This window comes from Leucoraja erinacea, chromosome 23, assembly GCF_028641065.1.
Source record: "Leucoraja erinacea ecotype New England chromosome 23, Leri_hhj_1, whole genome shotgun sequence".
NCBI lineage: Eukaryota > Metazoa > Chordata > Chondrichthyes > Rajiformes > Rajidae > Leucoraja > Leucoraja erinaceus.
Window position 1 is genome coordinate 23,555,393 of NC_073399.1, and position 24,024 is coordinate 23,579,416.

The 24,024-nt window shown below is 42.3% G+C and overlaps 1 protein-coding gene across 1 annotated transcript in view; it reads right to left on the reverse strand.

The window, feature by feature from the left end:
* Window positions 1-24,024, reverse strand: part of spata20 (spermatogenesis associated 20) — a 338,661-nt gene that overhangs the window by 289,872 nt on the left and 24,765 nt on the right. Inside the window, exons 5-8 of the mRNA XM_055654097.1 lie at window positions 17,365-17,508; window positions 15,955-16,156; window positions 15,411-15,541; window positions 5,828-5,932 (exon numbers count right to left, since the gene is read on the reverse strand). Of these exons, the coding sequence (XP_055510072.1) occupies window positions 5,828-5,932; window positions 15,411-15,541; window positions 15,955-16,156; window positions 17,365-17,508 (582 nt within the window). The remainder of the gene's footprint in view (window positions 1-5,827; window positions 5,933-15,410; window positions 15,542-15,954; window positions 16,157-17,364; window positions 17,509-24,024) is intronic.

The following is a 24,024-nucleotide window of genomic DNA, read 5'->3' on the forward strand; positions in this document are numbered from 1 at the left end:
TCTGAACAGAAATCTGCTTCTGGTGGACAACACTTTGCCAAGGACAGTGTGTGCCAGATTTAACAATTCTTTCAGTAAGATGAAAAGAGTTCCTCTCGGACTTCAAAGTTATGCAAAGTGCTTGAGTAAAGATTATCCTAATACTCCTTGCTCCAGTTAGTTGAAAGTATGTATAAATCTAGTTGGCGTCCGGCTCTAATCACCTGCAATGTAGAATCTCTCTATAAGACCGATATATTGTGCTGCATTTCTACTTCATAGCAACAGTAATTTTCATATTTTCAAAAGTGAAATCACATTCTACAATATCAGAATTTTTTAATAGATCTTTTATTGTTGAAACAATGCTACATGATAATAAATAAAGTTTGGAACACCGCAATGGTCTTACCTGTTGAAAACAACAGCAACTTGGTGAGGGAGTTTAGGAAGGAATATCCATACTCGGGTGATGCAACTGAAGCAATAATGGTGCATTTGAAATGTCAGCAATGAATAAGATGTCAGAGTTGCAGAACCTCGGGAGTTGTAAGGCTTGATGGGCCAGGCAAAACAATTCATTTACAGAATGGCTTGGACATAAAACTACAGTGTTGCTTTGGTTCCATGTAAGGAGCAAGACATTGTACAGAACCAAGCACATCTATCCATGCTGTCAACAGTCAGCTTGAGGTTTCCGACTTAAGTTACTTTATATCTAATGTAAACAAATTTGACTACAACATCCGTAGCAAGCGTTCATGCTTACTTTCCAGATCTGAGAAATATGAGGAATTATTACATTTTCTTGTAATATAGTAAGGCGGTTGATTCATTAATGCTGTGCTGGCTCTCAGATCAATATCACTCCCCCACATTTATGGACCTCTTTAAATCTCTTCATCAAGAGTTTTTTTCACCTGCCCTAATATCTCTGCATTTCAGTGCTAGACTTTATTCCTGTTTTATTTCACACACTCATTAACCCCCCTTGGATTCTCCTGCCACCCACCTACACAAGCGATAATTTAGTGGCCAATTAACGTACCAACCAAGCCACAAAGACTCGAGATAAAATTACTCCTTGTGCATGATGATTATTCTTCACAACATCTTTGAAGAGAGATGAACAGAAAGAAACATTTGGATGTTTTCCTGCAAGTTACTGATTCAGCCAGATAAAAGCAAACTTAAAATGATTATAAGAAATACATTCTAGTTTTGTACAAGAAGCTCAAATCGGAATGAACAAAATCAAGAAAGTTAATGAAATATTCAATTGGCAAATTATGCTTTTGATTATTTTATTGAAGGAGAAAAAGTTAAAAGCATAATCTAGGTTATATGCTCGGGGTAGAGGGGAAGGGGTAGCAACATAAGAGTATGTGGAAGCAGACTGATATGGATACAAGCATCAGCACAGGCAAATTCTGTCATTTATCGGGAATCCGTGTACCACCAGCTCCCCCTTATGACCAATGAAGAAATGTGCAGTGGCATAAGTTTCTGATGCATCTTGGTGATGGTGGGCATAGTTCTAATTTTCTTTATTCTTGATTTATTTTCAGAGGATTTAGCTACTTTAAATCGAGTGAATATATGCAGCAGATCAGATATGCATATTTTTACAAATTCAGGGGGGGTACAGAATATTTGTAGCACAGGTAATTTAAGTATCTGAGGCTTGAAGGTGGTAAGAGTTATAAACTCACCCATGATCTTCACCTTGTACAACAGAGCAAGCGATAGCCATTCAGCCTATTGTATCAATACCAGCTCACAGGAGAGAAGTCACATTAGTTCCATCCCCCATCTCGCTTTCCTGTATCACTGCAAGCTTATTTGATGTACTGAAATAATTACGACTTCCATTCATTTCCAATCATTAAGATAGGAAAACATCTCAAGCCATTTATATAGGGCATAATAACTGAAAAACTGAAACCCTGCCAGGAGAGTGTATGGATTTATTGTAATACATTCATTGAAGGGCTATTGGCTTTGCAGGCTGAGCTAGCATGTAAATGCTCGTCTTTGTTTTCCCTTGCTGCTGGTGAGCTGCCTTGTTAAACTACAACAGTCCTCAGGTGCGGGTATGCCAAAACGCTGTTGGGGAGAGAGCTTCAACATTTTGACCCAGTGAAGGAAACCCATAGTGCTGTTAGGAAGAGAGTTTCAATATATTGACCTGGTGAAGGAATGACTAGAGATTTCCACGCCAGGATGGTGGTGGCTTGGAGGGCAACTTCCAGGTGGGTGAACTCCAGGAGATTGATAATAGGGGAATTCAGTGATGGTGATGCTATTGGACATCTGGTGGCATTGGTTCGATTTTCTCTTGGTGGATATCCTCATTGTCTGGCACTTGTAGGGCATGAAAGTTACTTGCCACCTATCAGCCTGGATATTATCCAAGTCTTGCTACGTTTTGTAGTGGACTTGTTCATTATCGGAGGAATTGCAACTAGTGCCAGGCATTGTGCGAGCAGGAGTGAAAACTCTGACCTTATGATTGAAGGACAGTCTTTAATGAACATGTTTGGGCCAACCCTGAGAAAGTCCTGCAGAAATGTACTTTGGATGAGTTGATTGACCTCCATCCACCATAACCATCCTCCTTTGTGCTAGATGTAATTTAAATCAGAGGAAGGTTTTCCCTTATTCCCACTGATTCCAGTTTAGCCAGGGCTCCTTAATACTTATTCAAGTGATAGTATAACCATATAACCATATAACAATTACAGCACGGAAACAGGCCATCTCGACCCTTCTAGTCCATGCCGAACACGTATTCTCCCCTAGTCCCATATACCTGCGCTCAGACCATAACCCTCCATTCCTTTCTCGTCCATATAACTATCCAATTTAATTTTAAATGATAAAAACGAACCTGCCTCCACCACCTTCACTGGAAGCTCATTCCACACAGCCACCAATCTCTGAGTAAAGAAGTTCCCCCTCATGTTACCCCTAAACGTCTGTCCCTTAATTCTCAAGTCATGTCCCCTTGTTTGCATCTTCCCTCCTCTCAGTGGGAAAAGCTTATCCACGTCAACTCTGTCTATCCTTCTCATCATTTTAAAGACCTCTATCAAGTCCCCCCTTAACCTTCTGCGTTCCAAAGAATAAAGCCCTAACTTGTTCAACCTTTCTCTGTAACTTAGTTGCTGAAACCCAGGCAACATTCTAGTAAATCTCCTCTGTACTCTCTCTATTTTGTTGACATCCTTCCTATAATTAGGTGACCAAAATTGTACCCCATACTCCAGAATTGGCCTCACCAATGCCTTGTATAATTTTAACATTACATCCCAACTTCTATACTCAATGCTCTGATTTATAAAGACCAGCACACCAAAAGCTTTCTTTACCACCCTATCTACATGAGATTCCACTTTCAGGGAACTGTGCACAGTTATTCCCAGATCCCTCTGTTCACCTGCATTCTTCAAATCCCTACCATTTACCATGTACGTCCTATTTTGATTTGTCCTGCCAAGATGTAGCACCTCACACTTATCAGCATTAAACTCCATCTGCCATCTTTCAGTCCACTCTTCCAACTGGCATAAATCTCTCTTTAGACTTTGAAAATCTACTTCATTATCGACAACCCCTCCTATCTTAGTATCATCTGCATACTTACTAATCCAATTTTACCACACCATCATCCAGATCATTGATGTACATGACAAACAACAGTGGACCCAACACAGATCCCTGTGGCACCCCACTAGTCACTGGCCTCCAACCTGACAAACAACCATCCACCATTACTCTCTGGCATCTCCCATTCAGCCACTGTTGAATCCATCTTGCTACTCCACCATTAATACCCAACAATTGAACCTTCTTAACCAACCTTCCATGAGGAACCTTGTCAAAGGCCTTACTGAAGTCCATATACACAACATCCACTGCTTTACCCTCATCAATTTCCCGAGTAACCTCTTAAAAAAATTCAAGAAGATTAGTCAAACATGACCTTCCAGGCACAAATCCATGTTGACTGTCCCTAATCAGACCCTGTTTATCCAGATGCTTATATATTATCTCTAAGTATCCTTTCCATTAATTTGCCCACCACTGACGTCAAACTAACAGGTCTATAATTGCTAGGTTTACTCTTAAAACCCTTTTTAAACAATGGAACAACATGCGCAGTACACCAATCCTCCGGCACTATTTCCATTTCTAATGACATTTGAAATAGTTCTGTCATAGCCCCTGCTATTTCTACACTAACTTCCCTCAATGTCCTAGGGAATATCCTGTCCGGACCTGGAGACTTATCCACTTTTATATTTCTCAAAAGTGTCAGTACTTCCTCTTCTTTGAATCTCATAGTTTCCATAGCTACTCTACTTGTTTCCCTTACCTCACATAATTCAATATCCTTCTCCTTGGTGAATACCGAAGAAAAGAAATTGTTCAATATCTCCCCCATCTCTTTTGGCTCTGCAGATAGCTGTCCACTATGACTCTCTAATGGACCAATTTTATCCCTCGTTATCCTTTTGCTATTAATATAGCTGTAGAAACCCTTTGGATTTACTTTCACCTTACTTGCCAAAGCAACCTCATATCTTCTTTTAGCTTTTCTAATTTCTTTCTTGAGATTCTTTTTACATTCTTTATACTGCTCAAGCACCTCATTTACTCCATGCTGCCTATAATTATTGTAATCTCCCTTTTTTTCCGAACCAAGTGTCCAATTTCCCTTGAAAACCATGGCTCTTTCCTATTTTTACTATTTCCTTTCAACCGAACAGGGACATAAAGATTCTGTACTCTTAAAAGTTCACCTTTAAATGTACTCCATTTCTCTTCCACATCTTTCCCATAAAACAAAATGTCCCAATTTACTCCTTTTAAATCCTTTCGCATCTCCTCAAAGTTAGCCTTTCTCCAATCAAAAATCTCAACCCTAGGTCCAGTTCTGCCCCTCTCCATAATTATATTGAAACTAATGGTATTGTGATCACTGGTCCCGAACTGTTCCCCAACGCATACCTCTGCCACCTGACCCGTCTCATTTCCTAACAGGAGGTCCAGCACCGCCCCTTCTCTAGTAGGTACTTCTATGTATTGCTGCAAAAAACTATCCTGCACACATTTTACAAACTCCAACCCATCCAGCCCATTTACAGAATGTGTTTCCCAGTCTATGTGTGGAAAATTGAAATCTCCCACAATCACTATGTGAGTGATGGGCAGTTCTCTTACTTCACCTCTAGAGTTCAGCTCTTTTGGCTATAATGAGGTCAACAATTGGACAACCTGATTTTCTGTGAGCAGGCTGTTACCAAACAATTGTCACTTGGAAGCACTATCATAATCCCTTACATCATTTTGCTGAAATAAACCAATGGAGCGGTAATTGGCTCGGTACAAGATAGATTTTAATGACCATCTTAAAGAAGGAAGGTGGAGGCAGTGAGGCTTAGAAAGGGAACTCCAGTATATTGTGCCTGGCTAATTACTTTGTGTTTTGTTCTGATTTTAAACATCATGCAAACCCATGCTAGTCTGAAGAAGGGTCTCGACCCGAAACGTCACCCTTCATTCCTTCACTCCATAGATGCTGCCTCACCCGCTGAGTTTCTCCAGCATTTTTGTCTACCTTTATGCTAGATATTGATTTGAGCTTGTCCCCTATCCACGCTGTGGGTAGAGAGAACTATACTCAGTAACTAACCCATGTCCTAACAACGTATACTGAATCTAAAACAGTGACACCTCTCGGTCCATGAATTAATATTACTCATTTTGATTATCATAAATGTATACAAAAGCTGTGACATAAAAGCTGTGAATGCAAAAAAGGTTGCTCTTTCTTTTAGTTTACCTGATAAGCTTCTGTGTAAGAAACTGCCAGCTGCCCCTGATCATACAGCATCTTCTCAAAGTGGGGGACATGCCAGTGGCGGTCTGTGGAATAGCGATGGAAGCCCTAGTGTAGAGCAGAGCAACATTAAAGTTTGAACAAGCATTCAATTTACCTGCAATCACCAACTAAATGGGCAATTTGCTTGAACAAAAATCCACAGAACATTATATTAATATCACACTTCATATGCATTGCCTCAACTGCAATGCAGTCTATAAGGATCTAGGGTAGTGCAGGAACTCAAGCAATAACTTTTGCATGGGAAGTTAAATAATGAGGACATGACACTACATCCTGACAAACCAAGCCTTAAAAACATCAAGGATCCATGAGGTTTACTTAAGTCACAACTCATGCCATCTTCAATGAACCCAAGAAACATAAAGACAGTCGCTCAGGTCTGTGAAATTGCAGTGAACCCTAACTGGCATTAATGAAGCTTCCCTGATGCACAATGTAACCGTAATATGTGTTCTACAGGAACAACATCCAAACAAAAAATTGACATCAATCAACAAAGGCAAATACACCTCTGAAGGTACAAAACGGAAGGTTTCTGGAGCATCTCCAGAGAGAGAAGAGGCAGAACTGTTTAGGGAGGAAATTCAAGAGTTAGGGCTATAATAGCTCAATGCACGACCATTGATGATGGTAAGAACATGTGTAAGCAATCACAATTGTGGGAATGTACACAATGTTAACATTTTCCAAAGCTTTCGAGGTCCCTCATGGTAGGATGATCCAAAAGATTAAGATATGCGGAATTGATGATTACTTGGTCATATGGATTCAGAACTGGCTTATTCATAAAAGGGGGTTGTGGTGAGTGGTAGATATTCTGGTGGGTGGTCTGTTCCACAGGGATCTGTTCTGATACCTCTGCTGTTTATGGTATACATAAACAACCTAGATGTAAATGGAGGTCACTAAGTTTGCTGATGACACCAACATTGGAGGAGTTGCAGCAGTGAGAAATACTGAGAAAAGATACAGCAGAGAGATAGATCAGCTTCAGAAACAGGTGGGAAAAGGGCAGAGGGAGTTTCACCTGAGCAAGTGTGAGGTGTTGCACTTGGGAAGCTTATTGTAAAGAAAGAGTATACAGTTAATAGAAAAACTGTCCAAGTTCATAGCTCATGAAAGGTGCATAGGATGGTAAAGAAGGCATATGGTATTCTTGCCTTCATTACTAGGGGCTTGAAATAAAATAGTCAGGAGCCCATGATCAGCTCTTGGAGTTTGGATAGGTGCCGAAATGAAACTTCTGTGGAACACATATTAAGATGTGCCTAATGAAAACTGGTACGCCCTATTGGGAACTCTCTGGGGAGACGACACTTAGCAGCAGAGCCATAGTGGTGGGTGACTCCATTGTCCGAGAAGCGGACAGTAGATTCTGTGGCGGCAGGCGAGACGCGAGGATGGTCTGTTGCCTCCCTGGTGCCAGGGTTTAAGATGTCACAAGCCAAACTCAGAACATCCAAGGAGAAGGATATTGAATTATGTGAGGTAAGGGAAACAAGTAGAGTAGCTATGGAAACTATGAGATTCAAAGAAGAGGAAGTACTGACACTTTTGAGAAATATAAAAGTGGATAAGTCTCCAGGTCCGGACAGGATATTCCCAAGGACATTGAGGGAAGTTAGTGTAGAACTAGCAGGGGCTAGGACAGAAATATTTCAAATGTCATTAGAAACGGGAATAGTGCTGGAGGATTGGCGTACTGCGCATGTTGTTCCATTGTTTAAAAAGGGGTCTAAGAGTAAACCTAGCAATTATAGACCTGTTAGTTTGACGTCAGTGGTGGGCAAATTAATGGAAAGGATACTTAGAGATAATATATATAAGCATTTGGATAAACAGGGTCTGATTAGGAACAGTCAACATGGATTTGTGCCTGGAAGGTCATGTTTGACTAATCTTCTTGAATTTTTTGAAGAGGTTACTCGGGAAATTGATGAGGGTAAAGCAGTGGATGTTGTATATATGGACTTCAGTAAGGCCTTTGACAAGGTTCCTCATGGAAGGTTGGTTAAGAAGGTTCAATGGTTGGGTATTAATGGTGGAGTAGCAAGATGGATTCAACAGTGGCTGAATGGGAGATGTCAGAGAGTAATGGTGGATGGTTGTTTGTCAGGTTGGAGGCCAGTGACTAGTGGGGTGCCACAGGGATCTGTGTTGGGTCCACTGTTGTTTGTTATGTACATCAATGATCTGGATGATGGTGTGGTAAATTGGATTAGTAAGTATGCAGATGATACTAAGATAGGTGGGGTTGTGGATAATGAAGTAGATTTTCAAAGTCTACAGAGAGATTTATGCCAGTTGGAAGAGTGGGCTGAAAGATGGCAGATGGAGTTTAATGCTGATAAGTGTGAGGTGCTACATCTTGACAGGACAAATCAAAATAGGACGTACATGGTAAATGGTAGGGAATTGAAGAATGCAGGTGAACAGAGGGATCTGGGAATAACTGTGCACAGTTCCCTGAAAGTGGAATCTCATGTAGATAGGGTGGTAAAGAAAGCTTTTGGTGTGCTAGCCTTTATAAATCAGAGCAGTGAGTATAGAAGTTGGGATGTAATGTTAAAATTGTACAAGGCATTGGTGAGGCCAATTCTGGAGTATGGTGTACAATTTTGGTCGCCTAATTATAGGAAGGATGTCAACAAAATAGAGAGAGTACAGAGGAGATTTACTAGAATGTTGCCTGGGTTTCAGCAACTAAGTTACAGAGAAAAAGGTTGAACAAGTTAGGACTTTATTCTTTAGAGCGCAGAAGGTTAAGGGGGGACTTGATAGAGGTCTTTAAAATGATGAGAGGGATAGACAGAGTTGACGTGGATAAGCTTTTTCCCACTTAGAGTAGGGAAGATTCAAACAAGGGGACATGACTTGAGAATTAAGGGACTGACGTTTAGGGGTAACATGAGGGGGAACTTCTTTACTCAGAGAGTGGTGGCTGTGTGGAATGAGCTTCCAGTGAAGGTGGTGGGGGCAGGTTCGTTTTTATCATTTAAAAATAAATTGGATAGTTATATGGACGGGAAAGGAATGGAGGGTTATGGTTTGAGCGCAGGTATATGGGACTAGGGGAGAACACGTGTTCAGCACGGACTAGAAGGGTCGAGATGGCCTGTTTCCGTGCTGTAATTGTTATATGGTTATGTGGTTATATCCTTGAGAGGGAAGGTGAACAGCCGACAGGAGTTGTGCACGTAGGAACAAACGACATCGGGAAGAAGAGGAAGGAGGTTCTGCAAAGCGAGTTCAGAGAGTTAGGAAGAAGATTGAAAAGCAGGACTTCTAGGGTGGATATCTCTGGATTGCTTCAAGTACTACGTGCTAGTGAGGACAGGAACAGAGAGATAGAGGATCTGAATGTGTGGCTGAGGGCCTGGTGCAGGGAGCAAGGATTTAAATTTACAGACCACTGGGATCACTTCTGGGGTAGGGGTGACCTGTACAAAAGGGACGGGTTACACCTTAACTGGAGGGGAACTGACGTTCTGGCAGGCAGGTTTGCTAGGGCTACACGTGTGGGTTTAAACTAAATAGTGGGGAGAAGGATTTCACAAATTAGGAGTGTAAAGATAGAGTTGAAGGGGAAGTGAGTACAGGAAAAGTTACGAAAGACTCTCGAATTAATGGGAAGGAAAGTTCGAGAAGGGATAAGAGAGTAAGGTCAGGGCCAATTGCAAGCGGTGATAGAGGGGAGGTGAATACAGTGGTCAAAGTGTTGTATATGAATGCGCAAAATAAAGTGGACGAACTTGAGGCTCAGTTAGAAATTGGCAAGTATGATGTTGTGGGAATTACAGTGACATGGGTGCAAGAAGTCCAGGGCCGGGAACTGAATATTAAAGCATATACCTCCTATCGAAAAAACAGACATGTGGGCAGAGGGGGTGGGGTAGCTCTATTGGTGAGGAATGAAATTCAGTCCTTTGCAAGGAGTGACATTGAAACAGATGATGTGGAGTCAGTATGGATAGAACTAAGGAATTGTAAGGGTGAAAAGACCCTAATGGGACATCTACAGGCCCCCAAACAGTAGCCTAGATATATGATTGCAATCAGGAGTTAAAATTGGCATGTAGTAAAGGTAATGCTACGGTTGTTGTGGGAGATTTCAACATGCAGGTAGACTGGGAAAATCAGGTTGGGACTGGACCCCAAGAAAGGGAGTTTGTGGTGTGCCTCCGTGATGGATTCTTAGAGCAGCTTGTATTGGAGCCTACCTGTGAGAAGGCAATTCTGGATTTAGTGTTATGTAATGAACAGGATTTGATAAAGGAACTTGAGGTTAAGGAGGCATTAGGAGGTAGTGACCAAAATGTGGTCACGTTTAATCTACAATTGGAGAGGGAGAAAGGTAAATTGGAGGCGTGGGTGTTACAGTTGAATAAAGGGGACTATGGAGCCATGAGGGAAGAGCTGGCCAAAGATGACTGGAAAAATACCCTAGCCAGGATGACAGTGAAACAACAATGGCAGGTATTTCTGGGAATAGTACCGAAGGTGCAAGATCAGTTCATTCCAAAGAGGAAGAAAGATTCCTAGGGGAGTAAGGGGCGACAATGACTGACAAGGGCAGTTAGGGATGGTATAAAAATAAAAGAGAAGTACAACGTAGAAAAGATGAGCGGGAAGCAAGAGGATTGGGTAATGTTTAAAGAGCACAGAAGAGAACTGAAAAGTCAATCGGGGAGAAAAGATGAGGTACGAATGTAAGCTAGCCAAGAATATAAAGGAGGATAGTAAAGGCTTCTTTAGGTATGTAAAGAGGAAAAAATTAGTTAAGACCAAAGTTGGACCCTTGAAGACTGAAAAATGTGAATTTATTATGGGGAACAAGGAAATGGCAGATGAGTTGAACAGGTACTTTGGATCCGTCTTCACTAAGGAGGACACAAACAATCTTCCTGATATACTCGTGGCCAGAGGATCTGGGGTGACGGAGGAACTGAAGGAAATCCACATTAGGCAGGAAATGGTGTTGGGTAGATTGATGGGACTGAAAGCTGATCCCCAGGGCCTGATGGTCTGCATCCCAGGGTACTTAAGGAAGTGGTTCTAGAAATCATGGATGCATTGGTGATAATTTTCCAATGTTCTGTAGACTCAGGATCAGTTCAGGGATATAGATAATGTTGTGGAGCAGAGGCTGGAGGGGTGGAAGGATTTTTGAAGTTTGAGTTAAATTACATTTTGCATCTTGGACTCTCTGCTCACAACCCTCACTCGCCCACAGCTGTGGGATGTGTTGCTTAACTCTTACCTCGGAATGCCCTAACAGTCTTTGACAAGACTGGAGATGGGGCCTCGCCTTCTGTCACCGCTTTGTAACCATTCTTAAGTAACTCAGAGGTTCACAGACATTGAAAAACTATTAACATCGATTTCATTAAAAAGCCCATTCATTTGAAAGAAATTAAAAATTTAAAGCACATTAAAGCACTGACAAATAATTAAACACATTAAAATAAAGTTAGTACAGAAATAAATAAGTGATTTGAACTTAATTAAATGAATTTAATTACCCATCTCATCTATGCCTCCTAGATTCCCTATTCAAGTTAATGGAATTGTTGTACAGATCTGGCCTTTGGGTGAATATTTTGGTGTAATAGCAGGGGAATCCAGCACATCCCAGAGTACTTAAGGAACTAGCTCCAGAAATAGTGGATGCATTAGTAATAATTTTTCAAAACTTTTTAGATTCTGGAGTAGTTCCTGAGGATTGGCGGGTAGCAAACGTAACCCCACTTTTTAAGAAGGGAGGGAGAGAGAAAACGGGGAATTACAGACCAGTTAGTCTAACATCGGTAGTGGGGAAACTGCTAGAGTCAGTTATTAAAGATGGGATAGCAGCACATTTGGAAAGTGGTGAAATCATTGGACAAAGTCAGCATGGATTTACGAAAGGTAAATCATGTCTGACGAATCTTATAGAATTTTTCGAGGATGTAACTAGCAGCGTGGATAGGGGAGAACCAGTGGATGTGGTGTATCTGGACTTCCAGAAGGCTTTCGACAAGGTCTCACATAAGAGATTAGTATACAAACTTAAAGCACACGGCATTGGGGGTTCAGCATTGATGTGGATAGAGAACTGACTGGCAAACAGGAAGCAAAGAGTAGGAGTAAACGGGTCCTTTTCACAATGGCAGGCAGTGACTAGTGGGGTACCGCAAGGCTCAGTGCTGGGACCCCAGCTATTTACAATATATATTAATGATCTGGATGAGGGAATTGAAGGCAATATCTCCAAGTTTGCGGATGACACTAAGCTGGGGGGCAGTGTTAGCTGTGAGGAGGATGCTAGGAGACTGCAAGGTGACTTGGATAGGCTGGGTGAGTGGGCAAATGTTTGGCAGATGCAGTATAATGTGGATAAATGTGAGGTTATCCATTTTGGTGGCAAAAAACGGGAAAGCAGACTATTATCTAAATGGTGGCCGATTGGGAAAGGGGGAGATGCAGCAAGACCTGGGTGTCATGGTACACCAGTCATTCAAGGTAGGCATGCAGGTGTAGCAGGCAGTAAAGAAAGCGAATGGTATGTTAGCTTTCATTGCAAAAGGATTTGAGTATAGGAGTAGGGAGGTTCTACTGCAGTTGTACAGGGTCTTGGTGAGACCACACCTGGAGTATTGCGTACAGTTTTGGTCTCCAAATCTGAGGAAGGACAATATTGCCATAGAGGGAGTGCAGAGAAGGTTCACCAGACTGATTCCTGGGATGTCAGGACTGTCTTATGAAGAAAGACTGGATAGACTTGGTTTATACTCTCTAGAATTTAGGAGATTGAGAGGGGATCTTATAGAAACTTACAAAATTCTTAAGGGGTTGGACAGGCTAGATGCAGGAAGATTGTTCCCGATGTTGGGGAAGTCCAGGACAAGGGGTCACAGCTTAAGGATAAGGGGGAAGTCCTTTAAAACCGAGATGAGAAGAACTTTTTTCACACAGAGAGTGGTGAATCTCTGGAACTCTCTGCCACAGAGGGTAGTTGAGGCCAGTTCATTGGCTATATTTAAGAGGGAGTTAGATGTGGCCCTTCTGGCTAAGGGGATCAGGGGGTATGGAGAGAAGGCAGGTACGGGATACTGAGTTGGATGATCAGCCATGATCATATTGAATGGCGGTGCAGGCTCAAAGGGCCGAATGGCCTACTCCTGCACCTAATTTCTATGTTTCTATGTTTCTATAATAATAATAATAATATAATAATAATAATAATAATAATAATAATAATATATTTTTTTGTCATTGCACATCAGTGCAACGAGATTTGGTATGCGCCTTTCAACCGATGTCCAAAAAAATTTGTTTTTTTAAAAAAAACTGTGCGACGTGACCATCTGAGGGAGGGATGGATGGGGGGCACTCAGCAGGGCCGGTTCAGAGCCGCTATAGCTCTGGGAATGAAGCTGTTTCTGAATCTGGAGGTTCGGACGTAGAAGGCCTTGTAACGTCTGCCGGAGGGAAGTAGTTCGAACAGTCTATTACAAGGGTGTGAGGAGTCTTTATGGATGCTGACGGCCTTCCTGAGGCACCGTGTGTGGTAGATGACCTCCAAGGTTGGTAGTTGTGTCCCAATAATACTCTGCGCTCTGTGGACGACGCGCTGAAGAGCTCTCCTCTCTGCCTCCATGCAGCTGAGATACCACACAGAGATGCCATACGTTAATATGCTCTCTGTGGTGCAGCGGTAGAAGGTTGTCAGCAGCTGTTGGGGCAGACCAGTCTTTTTTAATGTCCTCAGGAAGAACAGTCATTGCTGTGCCTTCTTGACCAGCGCAGCGGTGTTGGTGGACCATGTGAGGTCCTCTGAAATGTGAGTGCCCAGAAAGCTGGACACTCTCTCCACACTTTCCCCGTAAATGGAGATTGGCACGTATTCTCCATTATGGGACATCCTGAAGTCAATAATCAGCTCCTTGGTCTTGGAGGTGTTTAGCGACAAGTTGTTACATGCGCACCAGTCTGCCAGGTTCTGCACCTCCGCTCTGTATTTTGTTTCATCACCGTTGGTGATCAGCCCAATCACTGTTGTGTCGTCTGCAAACTTCATCTCTCCATGTGAATTTCACATCTCCATGTGAAGTCCATCCACCCAGAGAAGCAAGAGATAAGCCAACTTTAGTCACTCAGCACTTCTCCCACTTCCATTAAAGTCCTAGATGGACCTTCCTCGGAATGATGCAACTGTCAGCAACAGCAGGCTCAGTCCGGCCTGCCACCACTGATCTTGATGTCCTGACTGGCTTCATGTTCACCAAACTCTGAAATTCTCATGCCTCTGATCGGCTGACTTCCTTTCTGTCTATTTATGCTTCCTCTTCCAGCTCTAATTAGAGTAGTGGCTGGACAATATCCTTACAGAAATTTCATTCCAATTCCCATGCTTTTCACATTGACAGCACCTCCTTTGATTTCTCCACTGCTTTGTCGCACTGTTTGTCTAACATCCAGAAATAGAGCAAAAATTCCCTGTAGCTATATATTGGGAAGACCAAAGCCATTCCACTCCCCAGCACCCGACTCCATTCCTCTCTATAGCAAATGCCTAAAGTTCATTGCTAGAGCGTTATAACTATCAAAACGAGTTTCCATACCCAATCCTTAACCATAGCATTACCTCCATAACATTGCACAACTCCACCCCAGACTTTTCTCATCTCCTGCTGATAACCATCTCCATCCTTTGGCTACCCTGAGATGCTATTATAATGCAGTCCGAGCTGGCTTCTCATTTTCCAAAAGTGAGCCCAAGCAAAGCCTGGCTGCCCCCATTCCAAATCGCATAATTTCTTGATCATCCAACATCCTTGTGGTCAATGATTTACAGCAGCTCCGGGTTCACCACTGATTGTTGTAAAATTCCCGTCCTTTTTCAAATCTCATCATAGTCTTGTGGCTTACAAGCCTCAACATTAATCACCCACAACTGCACCAACATATCCTTCCTCAGCTTCACTGTCTCCCATCAGTTTTTTTCCAGATAATCTGCCAGTTTGCCTGTCAGTATCTTTGTTCAATGTCCCAATATTACACTTGGTGGATTGTCAACTTTTAATTTGAACCAACTTTAGTGAAGCACATTTAGAGTTTTGAGATTCAGAGATCTGTCACACACTCTGATATATCCAAAAATCAGGCCTTCAAGCTTTCTTGATCCCAGCTTGAATTATGTGGAGGTTGTGAAAAGGGGGAAGAAGTGTGTCAGTTTCATACTTGGTAGAATTCTCCACAGCATGAACTCTGCCAAAATCTCAGTGAACTCTGAATGACGTTGAAACGTTGTAACCAAAAATTCTGCCCTTTTCAAGGTTTAGGTGGACTTTAAAGACTGATCGACAGTATGTGCAGACGACCACAACGCTTCCATTTATCCTGGTAAATTAAATTGCAATAATTGTACCACCACAGAATGATTAATATGATATTTCATATTTAGCCTAAATAAGTAATTTCTGTTTCCAGCTCTAACTCATCCAGAAAAGTATTTTTCACGAGTCTCGGGGGGATCTACCTGCCCAATATGATCATGAATTCCTCCATGAGCCATCATTTTCAGCGTGTGTAGAGCCATCTCCAGTGCTCGAGCTCCTTTTGCAGAGGTCTTGTTCAAAGCCCATAAACGAAACAGGAAATTGAAGTTTACTGTTCAGAGAACAAATGTTATAAAGTTATGAACCATCAATCAACTATATCCTAGCATTATGACGTTTAACCAGATGAGTGATGTACCAGACTCTACTCCATTCCCATGGAAACCTCTGTCTACACATATTTCCATTGCACTATGTTCCATTTACCTTGCACTTGGTGTTTCTTCTATGCACATACTCCTTCATCACTCCCTTTCAAATACACGTTCCTAAAAGAATATCCCTCATATAAACCTTCCTTTGCTTTCTCTCCTTCATTTGCACCATCCGTGCTTCCCATTATCTCACTAGCTTATAATGAAATCAAAGCACCTTTTACTGCTTTAAAGGAGCAGTATAAATGCAAGCCATATTTGTGTCTGGCCAAACAATATTTGCATCTTGAGGCATGCTTATATTTCTCACCTGGTGATGGAAATTTTGGTGACTCACGGAATCCTCCGTATTCATCGTCATAAGAATTAGTCAATTGTTGGAAACATGTTTCCATCACTTGGGGACAAGATGGTGGCACTCCCTCCCTGCCAGAGCTCATTGCCACACCTTTCTGCAGAGCTGTCAGTATCTTGTTGCTGCGTTCAATAATTCCATTCCGGTCCCTTTTCCACTGAAACAAACATTTGACAGGTGAACAAACATGGAAATATAAAATAACTAATTATTTCCAATTGCTTTAGAAGTACTTCATCTGAGGATTAAATATATACTCATATACAGTGGGAACAATAACCTAAAGCTGACTCTGCTAATAAACATTCAATGAGTTAGAGATGGAAACAGGCCCTTCAGCTCACCAAGTCTACAAACCAGAGCACCCGGACAATACTTCAAAGGGAAAATGTGCAACCACACAGACAGCACCCAACATCAGGATTGAACCCATGTCTGGCAATGCGAGACAAGGCGCTAACCAGCCTAATTAAACAGATTTTTTCATTTAGAATGCAATAGATGGTGATGATTAGTTTCTCAAATGGCACCTGTTTCATACTCCCCTTAAATTCAGCTGCTTTATCAGGTCTGCTCCTTCTGCAGAACACGTTGTACTTGAAAATGAATCATCTTCCTTCGTTGATGTGGGATGAGAATACCATGGCTCTCTACCGATTAGCACCATGGAAGTATCATCACCAACAGTTAAAGAAAATGGCTCAATCACATCCCCTCCCAAAACAGTTTAGTTTATTTTAGGGATACAGCCCCGAAACAGGTCCTTCGGCCCATCAAGTCTTCGATGACCAGCGATCCCCATACACTAACACTATCCTACACATATTAGGGGCAATTTTACAATTATACCAAGACAATTAGCCTACGCATTTGGAGTGTGGGGGAAACCGGATTTCCCTGGGAAAAAACGGGCAGTATGTACAAACTCCGTACAGACAAACTCTGTATAGTCAGGATCGAACCCGGGTCTGTGGCGGTGTAAGGCAGTAAATCTACCACTGTGCCACCATGCCGCCCCATAAATGTAATTGATGAGTTAAGAAAAAGTCTAATGAATTCCATCCAAGATGAATAAATCTACCAATGGAAAGTCAAATAAAATGTCCTTATACATTTAAAACAAAGAAAGCAAATCTTCAGAATGTTGTATCTAACCTTTGTCAGGGGCTCGGAACAAAGGAACATAACCCTTTCATCTTCTTGGAATTGCTCCTCCATTCAATTACATCATGGGTGATCTGTAAACTTAATTCCATCTGCTTTACAAACCATAAGACTTTTATTTCAACTAAGATAGGCATGTCCAAGCATTCAAACATTAGGAGACAACCTCACAGCATCTTTTAACACCAAAGGATAGCAAACCTGGTCAGCCAAGTTCTTCAACACAGTCTTGAAGCCTGGTTGGTGTGAACCATCTTCAGGGGCAAAGTAGGTCCCTCCGGCAAAGGGCTTAAGGTCAGGGGTCAACCACACACTCATTGGCCATCCTCCACCTCCAGTTGTTGCCTGCAATCAAAACGGATAAGAACCACTGTTAAAGCCCCTGTGGAAGATTTTATTTTCCACAACTCGTTAAAACGGCCAAAACAACACAGGGAAGAGACTTTAAAAGGCACAGAGATACTAATAAGGCAATAGATGATTTCTGCATGTCCGAAAGCACTTTACAACAGTTAAGTATTTTGAAATGCAGCCACCGTCGCCATGAAGGAAATGTAACAACCAATTTACACACAGCAATATCTAGTTTTAGTTTTAGAGAGATAAAGAACACTAGATACAGAAGGTGGTGGAGGTAATTTGGCCCTGGTGACTGACCATTTACGTCTGTATCACTTTCCTGTCCAATCACATTTTTCTTGATTCTCTCAATATGCAAAGATATATCTAGCTCTATGGACAGAAGGTTCTGAAGCTGCCACATCTTATAATCTGATTGATCCAACTTGGTCAGACACAGGAGATAGCTCCTTTCTAGTGCAATGGCATTGTTTACATCCACATAATAGAGCACACAAGTCAGTTTAAACTTCTCAATCAAGAGGCAGCGGCCCATAACATTGCAGAATTTTCCTAGTCATAAATGAAGCATCAACCTAGATTTTGAACTCCAGCCTCTGAAGTGGGCTTAGAATCTATGATCTTTGATTCTCGGGTATGAATGCCATCGTTGTGTCAGACTTAAAACCGTCCATTGTCCTTCGAGTGCAGTTATTCCCAGAGTGCAGGTAGTTCTAAGATTTCTTAAAAACAGTAGAGTCACAGTGGCCCGGGGAGCAGTTGGTGCGAGGAGGAGTTACCCAAATCTGCAACGTTCCATCTCACTTCCAGAGAAGGAGTCTGGTGGAAGCCTCTGATTGGTGGAAGAGGACCAGAGGAAGCAGCTGATTGGCTTGTATCCCGGGTAAGGCTTTATTGTATTCAGATAAGGGGGAGAATGAGGGCCAGAGCAGTTTACTGTTCTGGATGTCAGATGTGGGAGGTCATGGAGTCTGACTGCCCTCTAGACGTCCATATCTACGCCAGGTGTGTCGAGATGGGTCTCCTAAGGGACCGTGTTATGAACCTGGAGCAGCCACTCGATGACCTCTGTCTGCTCAGGGAGAGCGAGGAGGTCATATAAAGGAATTTACAGGGAGGTGGTCACTCCAAGACCACGGGAGACAGAAAACTGGGTCACAGTTAGGAAGGGCAATGGGCAGAGGCAGGGCCTGGTGAGTACCCCGGTGGCTGTACACCTTGAAAATAAGTACTCATGTTTGAGTAAGAGTGGGGGAGACAGCCTACCTGGAGGCAGCGACAGTGGCCGGACCTCTGGCACAAAGACCAGTCCTGTTGCTCAGAAGGGTAAGGAAAAGAAGAGGAGGGCAATTGTAATAGGGGACTCTATAGTCAGGGGGTCGGATAGGCGATTCTGTGGACGTAGACAGGAGACCCGGATGGTAGTTTGAGCATGTCCAAGAAATCCTGAAATGGGAGGGAGAGGAGCCTGAGGTTGTACTACATGTAGGTACCAACGACATAGGTAAAAAAAGAGAAGAGGTCCTGAAAGAAGAATTTAGGGAGTTAGGTAGAGAGTTAAGGAGAAGGACTGCAAAGGTAACAATCTCAGGATTACTGCCTGTGCCACGCGACAGTGAGAGTAGGAATGGAGCGAGGTGGAGAATAAATGCGTGGATGAGGGACTGATGCAGTGGGTATGGATTCAAGTTTCTGGATCATTGGGACCTCTTTTGGGGAAGGTGCGACCTGTACAGAAAGGACGGGTTGCACTTGAACTCGAGGGGGACCAATATCCTAGCGGGGAGATTTGCAAAGGCTACTGGGCAGACTTTAAACTAGGGGAGGGGAGGGACTCGAATTGGGAAAGCTAGCAGTCAGTGTGTGAGGCAGGAGGCAGAGAATGGTAGCACTCTGACCCAAAATGTAGGGGAGAGAGAAGAAAAAGACAACAAACAGAGAATAAGAGAGGGTGGGTTTCTAAATGTGTATATTTTAATGCTAGGAGCATTGTACGAAAGGTGGATGAACTTAGAGCCTGGATTGACACCTGGAAGTATGATGTTGTGGCGATCAGTGAAACATGATTGCAGGTTGGCTGTGATTGGAAACTAAATATTCCAGGATTTTGTTGCTTCAGGTGTGATAGAATTGGAGGGGCAAGAGGTGGAGGTGTTGCATTGCTTATCAGGCAAGATTACAGCAGTGCTTTGGCAGGATAGATTAGAGGGCTCGTCTAGGGAGGCTATTTGGGTGGAACTGAGAAATGGGAAAGGGGTAGCAACACTTATAGAGGTGTATTATAGACCGCCAAATGGGGAGCGAGAATTGGAAGAGCAAATATGTAAGGAGATTGCAGATATTAGTAGTAAGCACAAGGTAGTGATTGTGGGAGATTTCAATTTTCCACACATAGACTGGGAAACACATTCTGTAAATGGGCTGGATGGGTTGGAGTTTGTAAAATGTGTGCAGGATAGTTTTTTGCAGCAATACATAGAAGTACTTACTAGAGAAGGGGCGGTGCTGGACCTCCTGTTAGGAAATGAGACGGGTCAGGTGGCAGAGGTATGCGTTGGGGAACAGTTCGGGACCAGTGATCACAATACCATTAGTTTCAATATAATTATGGAGAGGGTCAGAACTGGACCTAGGGTTGAGATTTTTGATTGGAGAAAGGCTAACTTTGAGGAGATGCGAAAGGATTTAAAAGGAGTAAATAGGGACAGTTTGTTTTATGGGAAAGATGTGGAAGAGAAATGGAGGACATTTAAAGGTAAAATTTTAAGAGTACAGAATCTTTATGTCCCTGTTCGGTTGAAAGGAAATAGTAAAAATTGGAAAGAGCCATGGTTTTCAAGGGAAATTGGACACGGTTCGGAAAAAAGAGAGAGATCTACAATAATTATAGGCAGCATGGAGTAAATGAGGTGCTTGAGGAGTATAAAGAATGTAAAAAGAATCTTAAGAAATAAATTAGAAAAGCTAAAAGAAGATATGAGGTTGCTTTGGCAAGTAAGGTGAAAGTAAATCTAAAGGGTTTCTACAGCTATATTAATAGCAAAAGGATAACGAGGGATAAAATTGGTCCATTAGAGAGTCAGAGTGGACAGCTATCTGCACAGCCAAAAGAGATGGGGGAGATATTGAACAATTTCTTTTCTTCGGTATTCACCAAGGAGAAGGATATTGTATTATGTGAGGTAAGGAAAACAAGTAGAGTAGCTATGGAAACTATGAGATTCAAAGAAGAGGAAGTACTGACACTTTTGAGAAATATAAAAGTTGATAAGTCTCCAGGTCCGGACAGGATATTCCCTAGGACATTGAGGGATGTTAGTGTAGAAATAGCCGGGGCTATGACAGAAATATTTCAAATGTCATTAGAAACGGGAATAGTGCCGGAGGATTGGCGTACTGCGCATGTTGTTCCATTGTTTAAAAAGGGCTCTAAGAGTAAACCTAGCAATTGTAGACCTGTTAGTTTGACGTCAGTGGTGGGCAAATTAATGGAAAAGATACTTAGAGATAATATATATAAGCATTTGGATAAACAGGGTCTGATTAGGAATAGTCAACATGGATTTGTGCCTGGAAGGTCATGTTTGACTAATCTTCTTGAATTTTTTGAAGAGGTTACTCGGGAAATTGATGAGGGTAAAACAGTGGATGTTATATATATGGACTTCAGTAAGGCCTTTGACAAGGTTCCTCATGGAAGGTTGGTTAAGAAGGTTCAATTGTTGGGTATTAATGGTGGAGTAGCAAGATGGATTCAACAGTGGCTGAATGGGAGATGCCAGAGAGTAATGGTGGATGGTTGTTTGTCAGGTTGGAGGCCAGTGACTAGTGGGGTGCCACAGGGATCTGTGTTGGGTCCACTGTTGTTTGTCATGTACATCAATGATCTGGATGATGGTGTGGTAAATTGGATTAGTAAGTATGCAGATGATACTAAGATAGGTGGGGTTGTGGATAATGAAGTAGATTTTCAAAGTCTACAGAGAGATTTATGCCAGTTGGAACAGTGGGCTGAAAGATGGCAGATGGAGTTTAATGCTGATAAGTGTGAGGTGCTACATCTTGGCAGGACAAATCAAAATAGGACGTACATGGTAAATGGTGGGGAATTGAAGAATGCAGGTGAACAGAGGGATCTGGGAATAACTGTGCACAGTTCCCTGAAAGTGGAATTTCATGTAGATAGGGTGGTAAAGAAAGCTTTTGGTGTGCTGGCCTTTATAAATCAGAGCATTGAATATAGAAGTTGGGATGTAATGTTAAAATTGTACAAGGTATTGGTGAGGCCAATTCTGGAGTATGGTGTACAATTTTGGTCGCCTAATTATAGGACGGATGTCACCAAATTAGAGAGAGTACAGAGGAGATTTACTAGAATGTTGCCTGGATTTCAGCAACATTCTACAGAGATGGTTGAACAAGTTAGGGCTTTATTCTTTGGAGCACAGAAGGTTAAGGGGGGACTTGATAGAGGTCTTTAAAATGATGAGAGGGATAGACAGAGTTGACGTGGATAAGCTTTTCCCACTGAGAGGAGGGAAGATTCAAACAAGGGGACATGACTTGAGAATTAAGGGACAGAAGTTTAGGGGTAACATGAGGGGGAACTTCTTTACTCAGAGAGTGGTGGCTATGTGGAATGAGCTTCCAGTGAAGGTGGTGGAGGCAGGTTCGTTTTTATCATTTAAAAATAAATTGGATAATTATATGGACGGGAAAGGAATGGAGGGTTATGGTCTGAGCGCAGGTTATGGGACTAGGGGAGAATACGTGTTCGGCACGGACTAGAAGGGTCAAGATGGCCTGTTTCCGTGCTGTAATTGTTATATGTTTATATGGTTATATAAGTCAGGAAGGTGCTTTGTCCTGATGGGTGTCATTGGAATTGCATTTGTGCAGACAAGTAGAAACATTTTCATCACTTCTGACATTCCTTGTAGATGCTGGAAAGCTCTGAGGTGTTAGGGGTTGCATCAGTCACCACAAGATACCCAGTCTGACCTGGTGCTACATTCACAGTATTTATGCATCTAGTCCAGTTGAACGTCTCGTCAATGATAAGCCTCAAGATGCTGACTGTATGACAATGAAGGTCAAGGATAGTTGGTCAATGACTGACACTTCTGTGATGTAAATGATCCTTGCCACTTATCATCCTGTGACTATATGTTGTCTAGTCTTGCTGCAGGCAGACGTGTACTACTTCATTTGCTGACGAGTTCATGAATATTCTGCAATCAGCAGCAAATATATCCACTTATGCTGCACTCTCAAAGGTGTTGTCTTTCAAAGGAAACATTTGTCTAAATTGGAACATGGAACCACTGAGGTGGCAGAGCCACTCAATCTGTCAACTTTTATTTATTTGGAGTTTGGACTCAATTTGGTTCAGAAGTGTGAAGTGTGTGTTACATCTCATTCTGCAAAACAAAAAAGTAAACATAGCTCCATCTGTTGCAATCTGCCTCTCCGTCCTATCATATTATCTATCTGAAGATGTGTCCCAACCCAAAACTTCACCTATCCATTTTCTCTAGGGATGCTGCCTGACCTGCTGAGTTACTCCAGCAGTTTGTGTCTATCTTTGGTTCTGCAGTTCCTTTTTTATTATGTCCCATCATATCACTTGCATTAACAATTTTCTGGGATCAACCACCATAAACTTCTACAATACAGTAGGCTTTAGACAAATGCCTTGTCTTACCTTCCCCATTGTATCACACTGCTCTCTGATAAAGATTCACTGCAAGACCCTTGAAAACATGGACCATTTCCCATGTCTCAGTTACCCCCACCTCTCTCATTGATGAGGAATGATGGTCAAACTCATGATTATGCATTAGCACAGCTATGAACGATCTGTCTTGTTCAGTGTTCAATTGAAAAAGTCAGAGTTTGAAGATCAAGCTGTCAGACCTGGCACAAAATACCTGATCTACTGGGGAACAATCATCTCTGTCCTTTTACATGCCACTAAGATCTGGACTAGCTACAGAAGGCTTCTCAAGACATAGGAAAATACCACCAATGCTGTCTCCACAACAACCCCAACATTGATGTCCTAGCTACACTCAGTTGGCTGCACTAGGCAGGCCACATTGTTTGCATGCCAAACACCAGATTTCTTGGCAGTCATTTTCTACCTAGTTCTCATGGGAATAGGCTACCAGGCAGACGAAGGAGAAGGTTCAAGGGCATTCTTAAAGCTTCTATAAAGAAGTACAACATTCCCACTGAATGCTTGGCCCACGACTGCGGAATGTAGACATGTGCATTTGGGTTGGTATTGAGAACCTCAAGGTTGCACATTGAGAGTGAACACAGGCATAAACTGCAGAGGAACACCAACGCACAAACTAATGGCCCCCGATCCCATCACCCATCCCACCTGTGGAAGAGTTGGCCATTCCCAAATTGGCCTCATCAGCCACATCATCCCAGAGAGGAAGATCACAAGGATCTGCCCATGGTTGGTTGATTGTGCCCTTCATAACCAGCTTG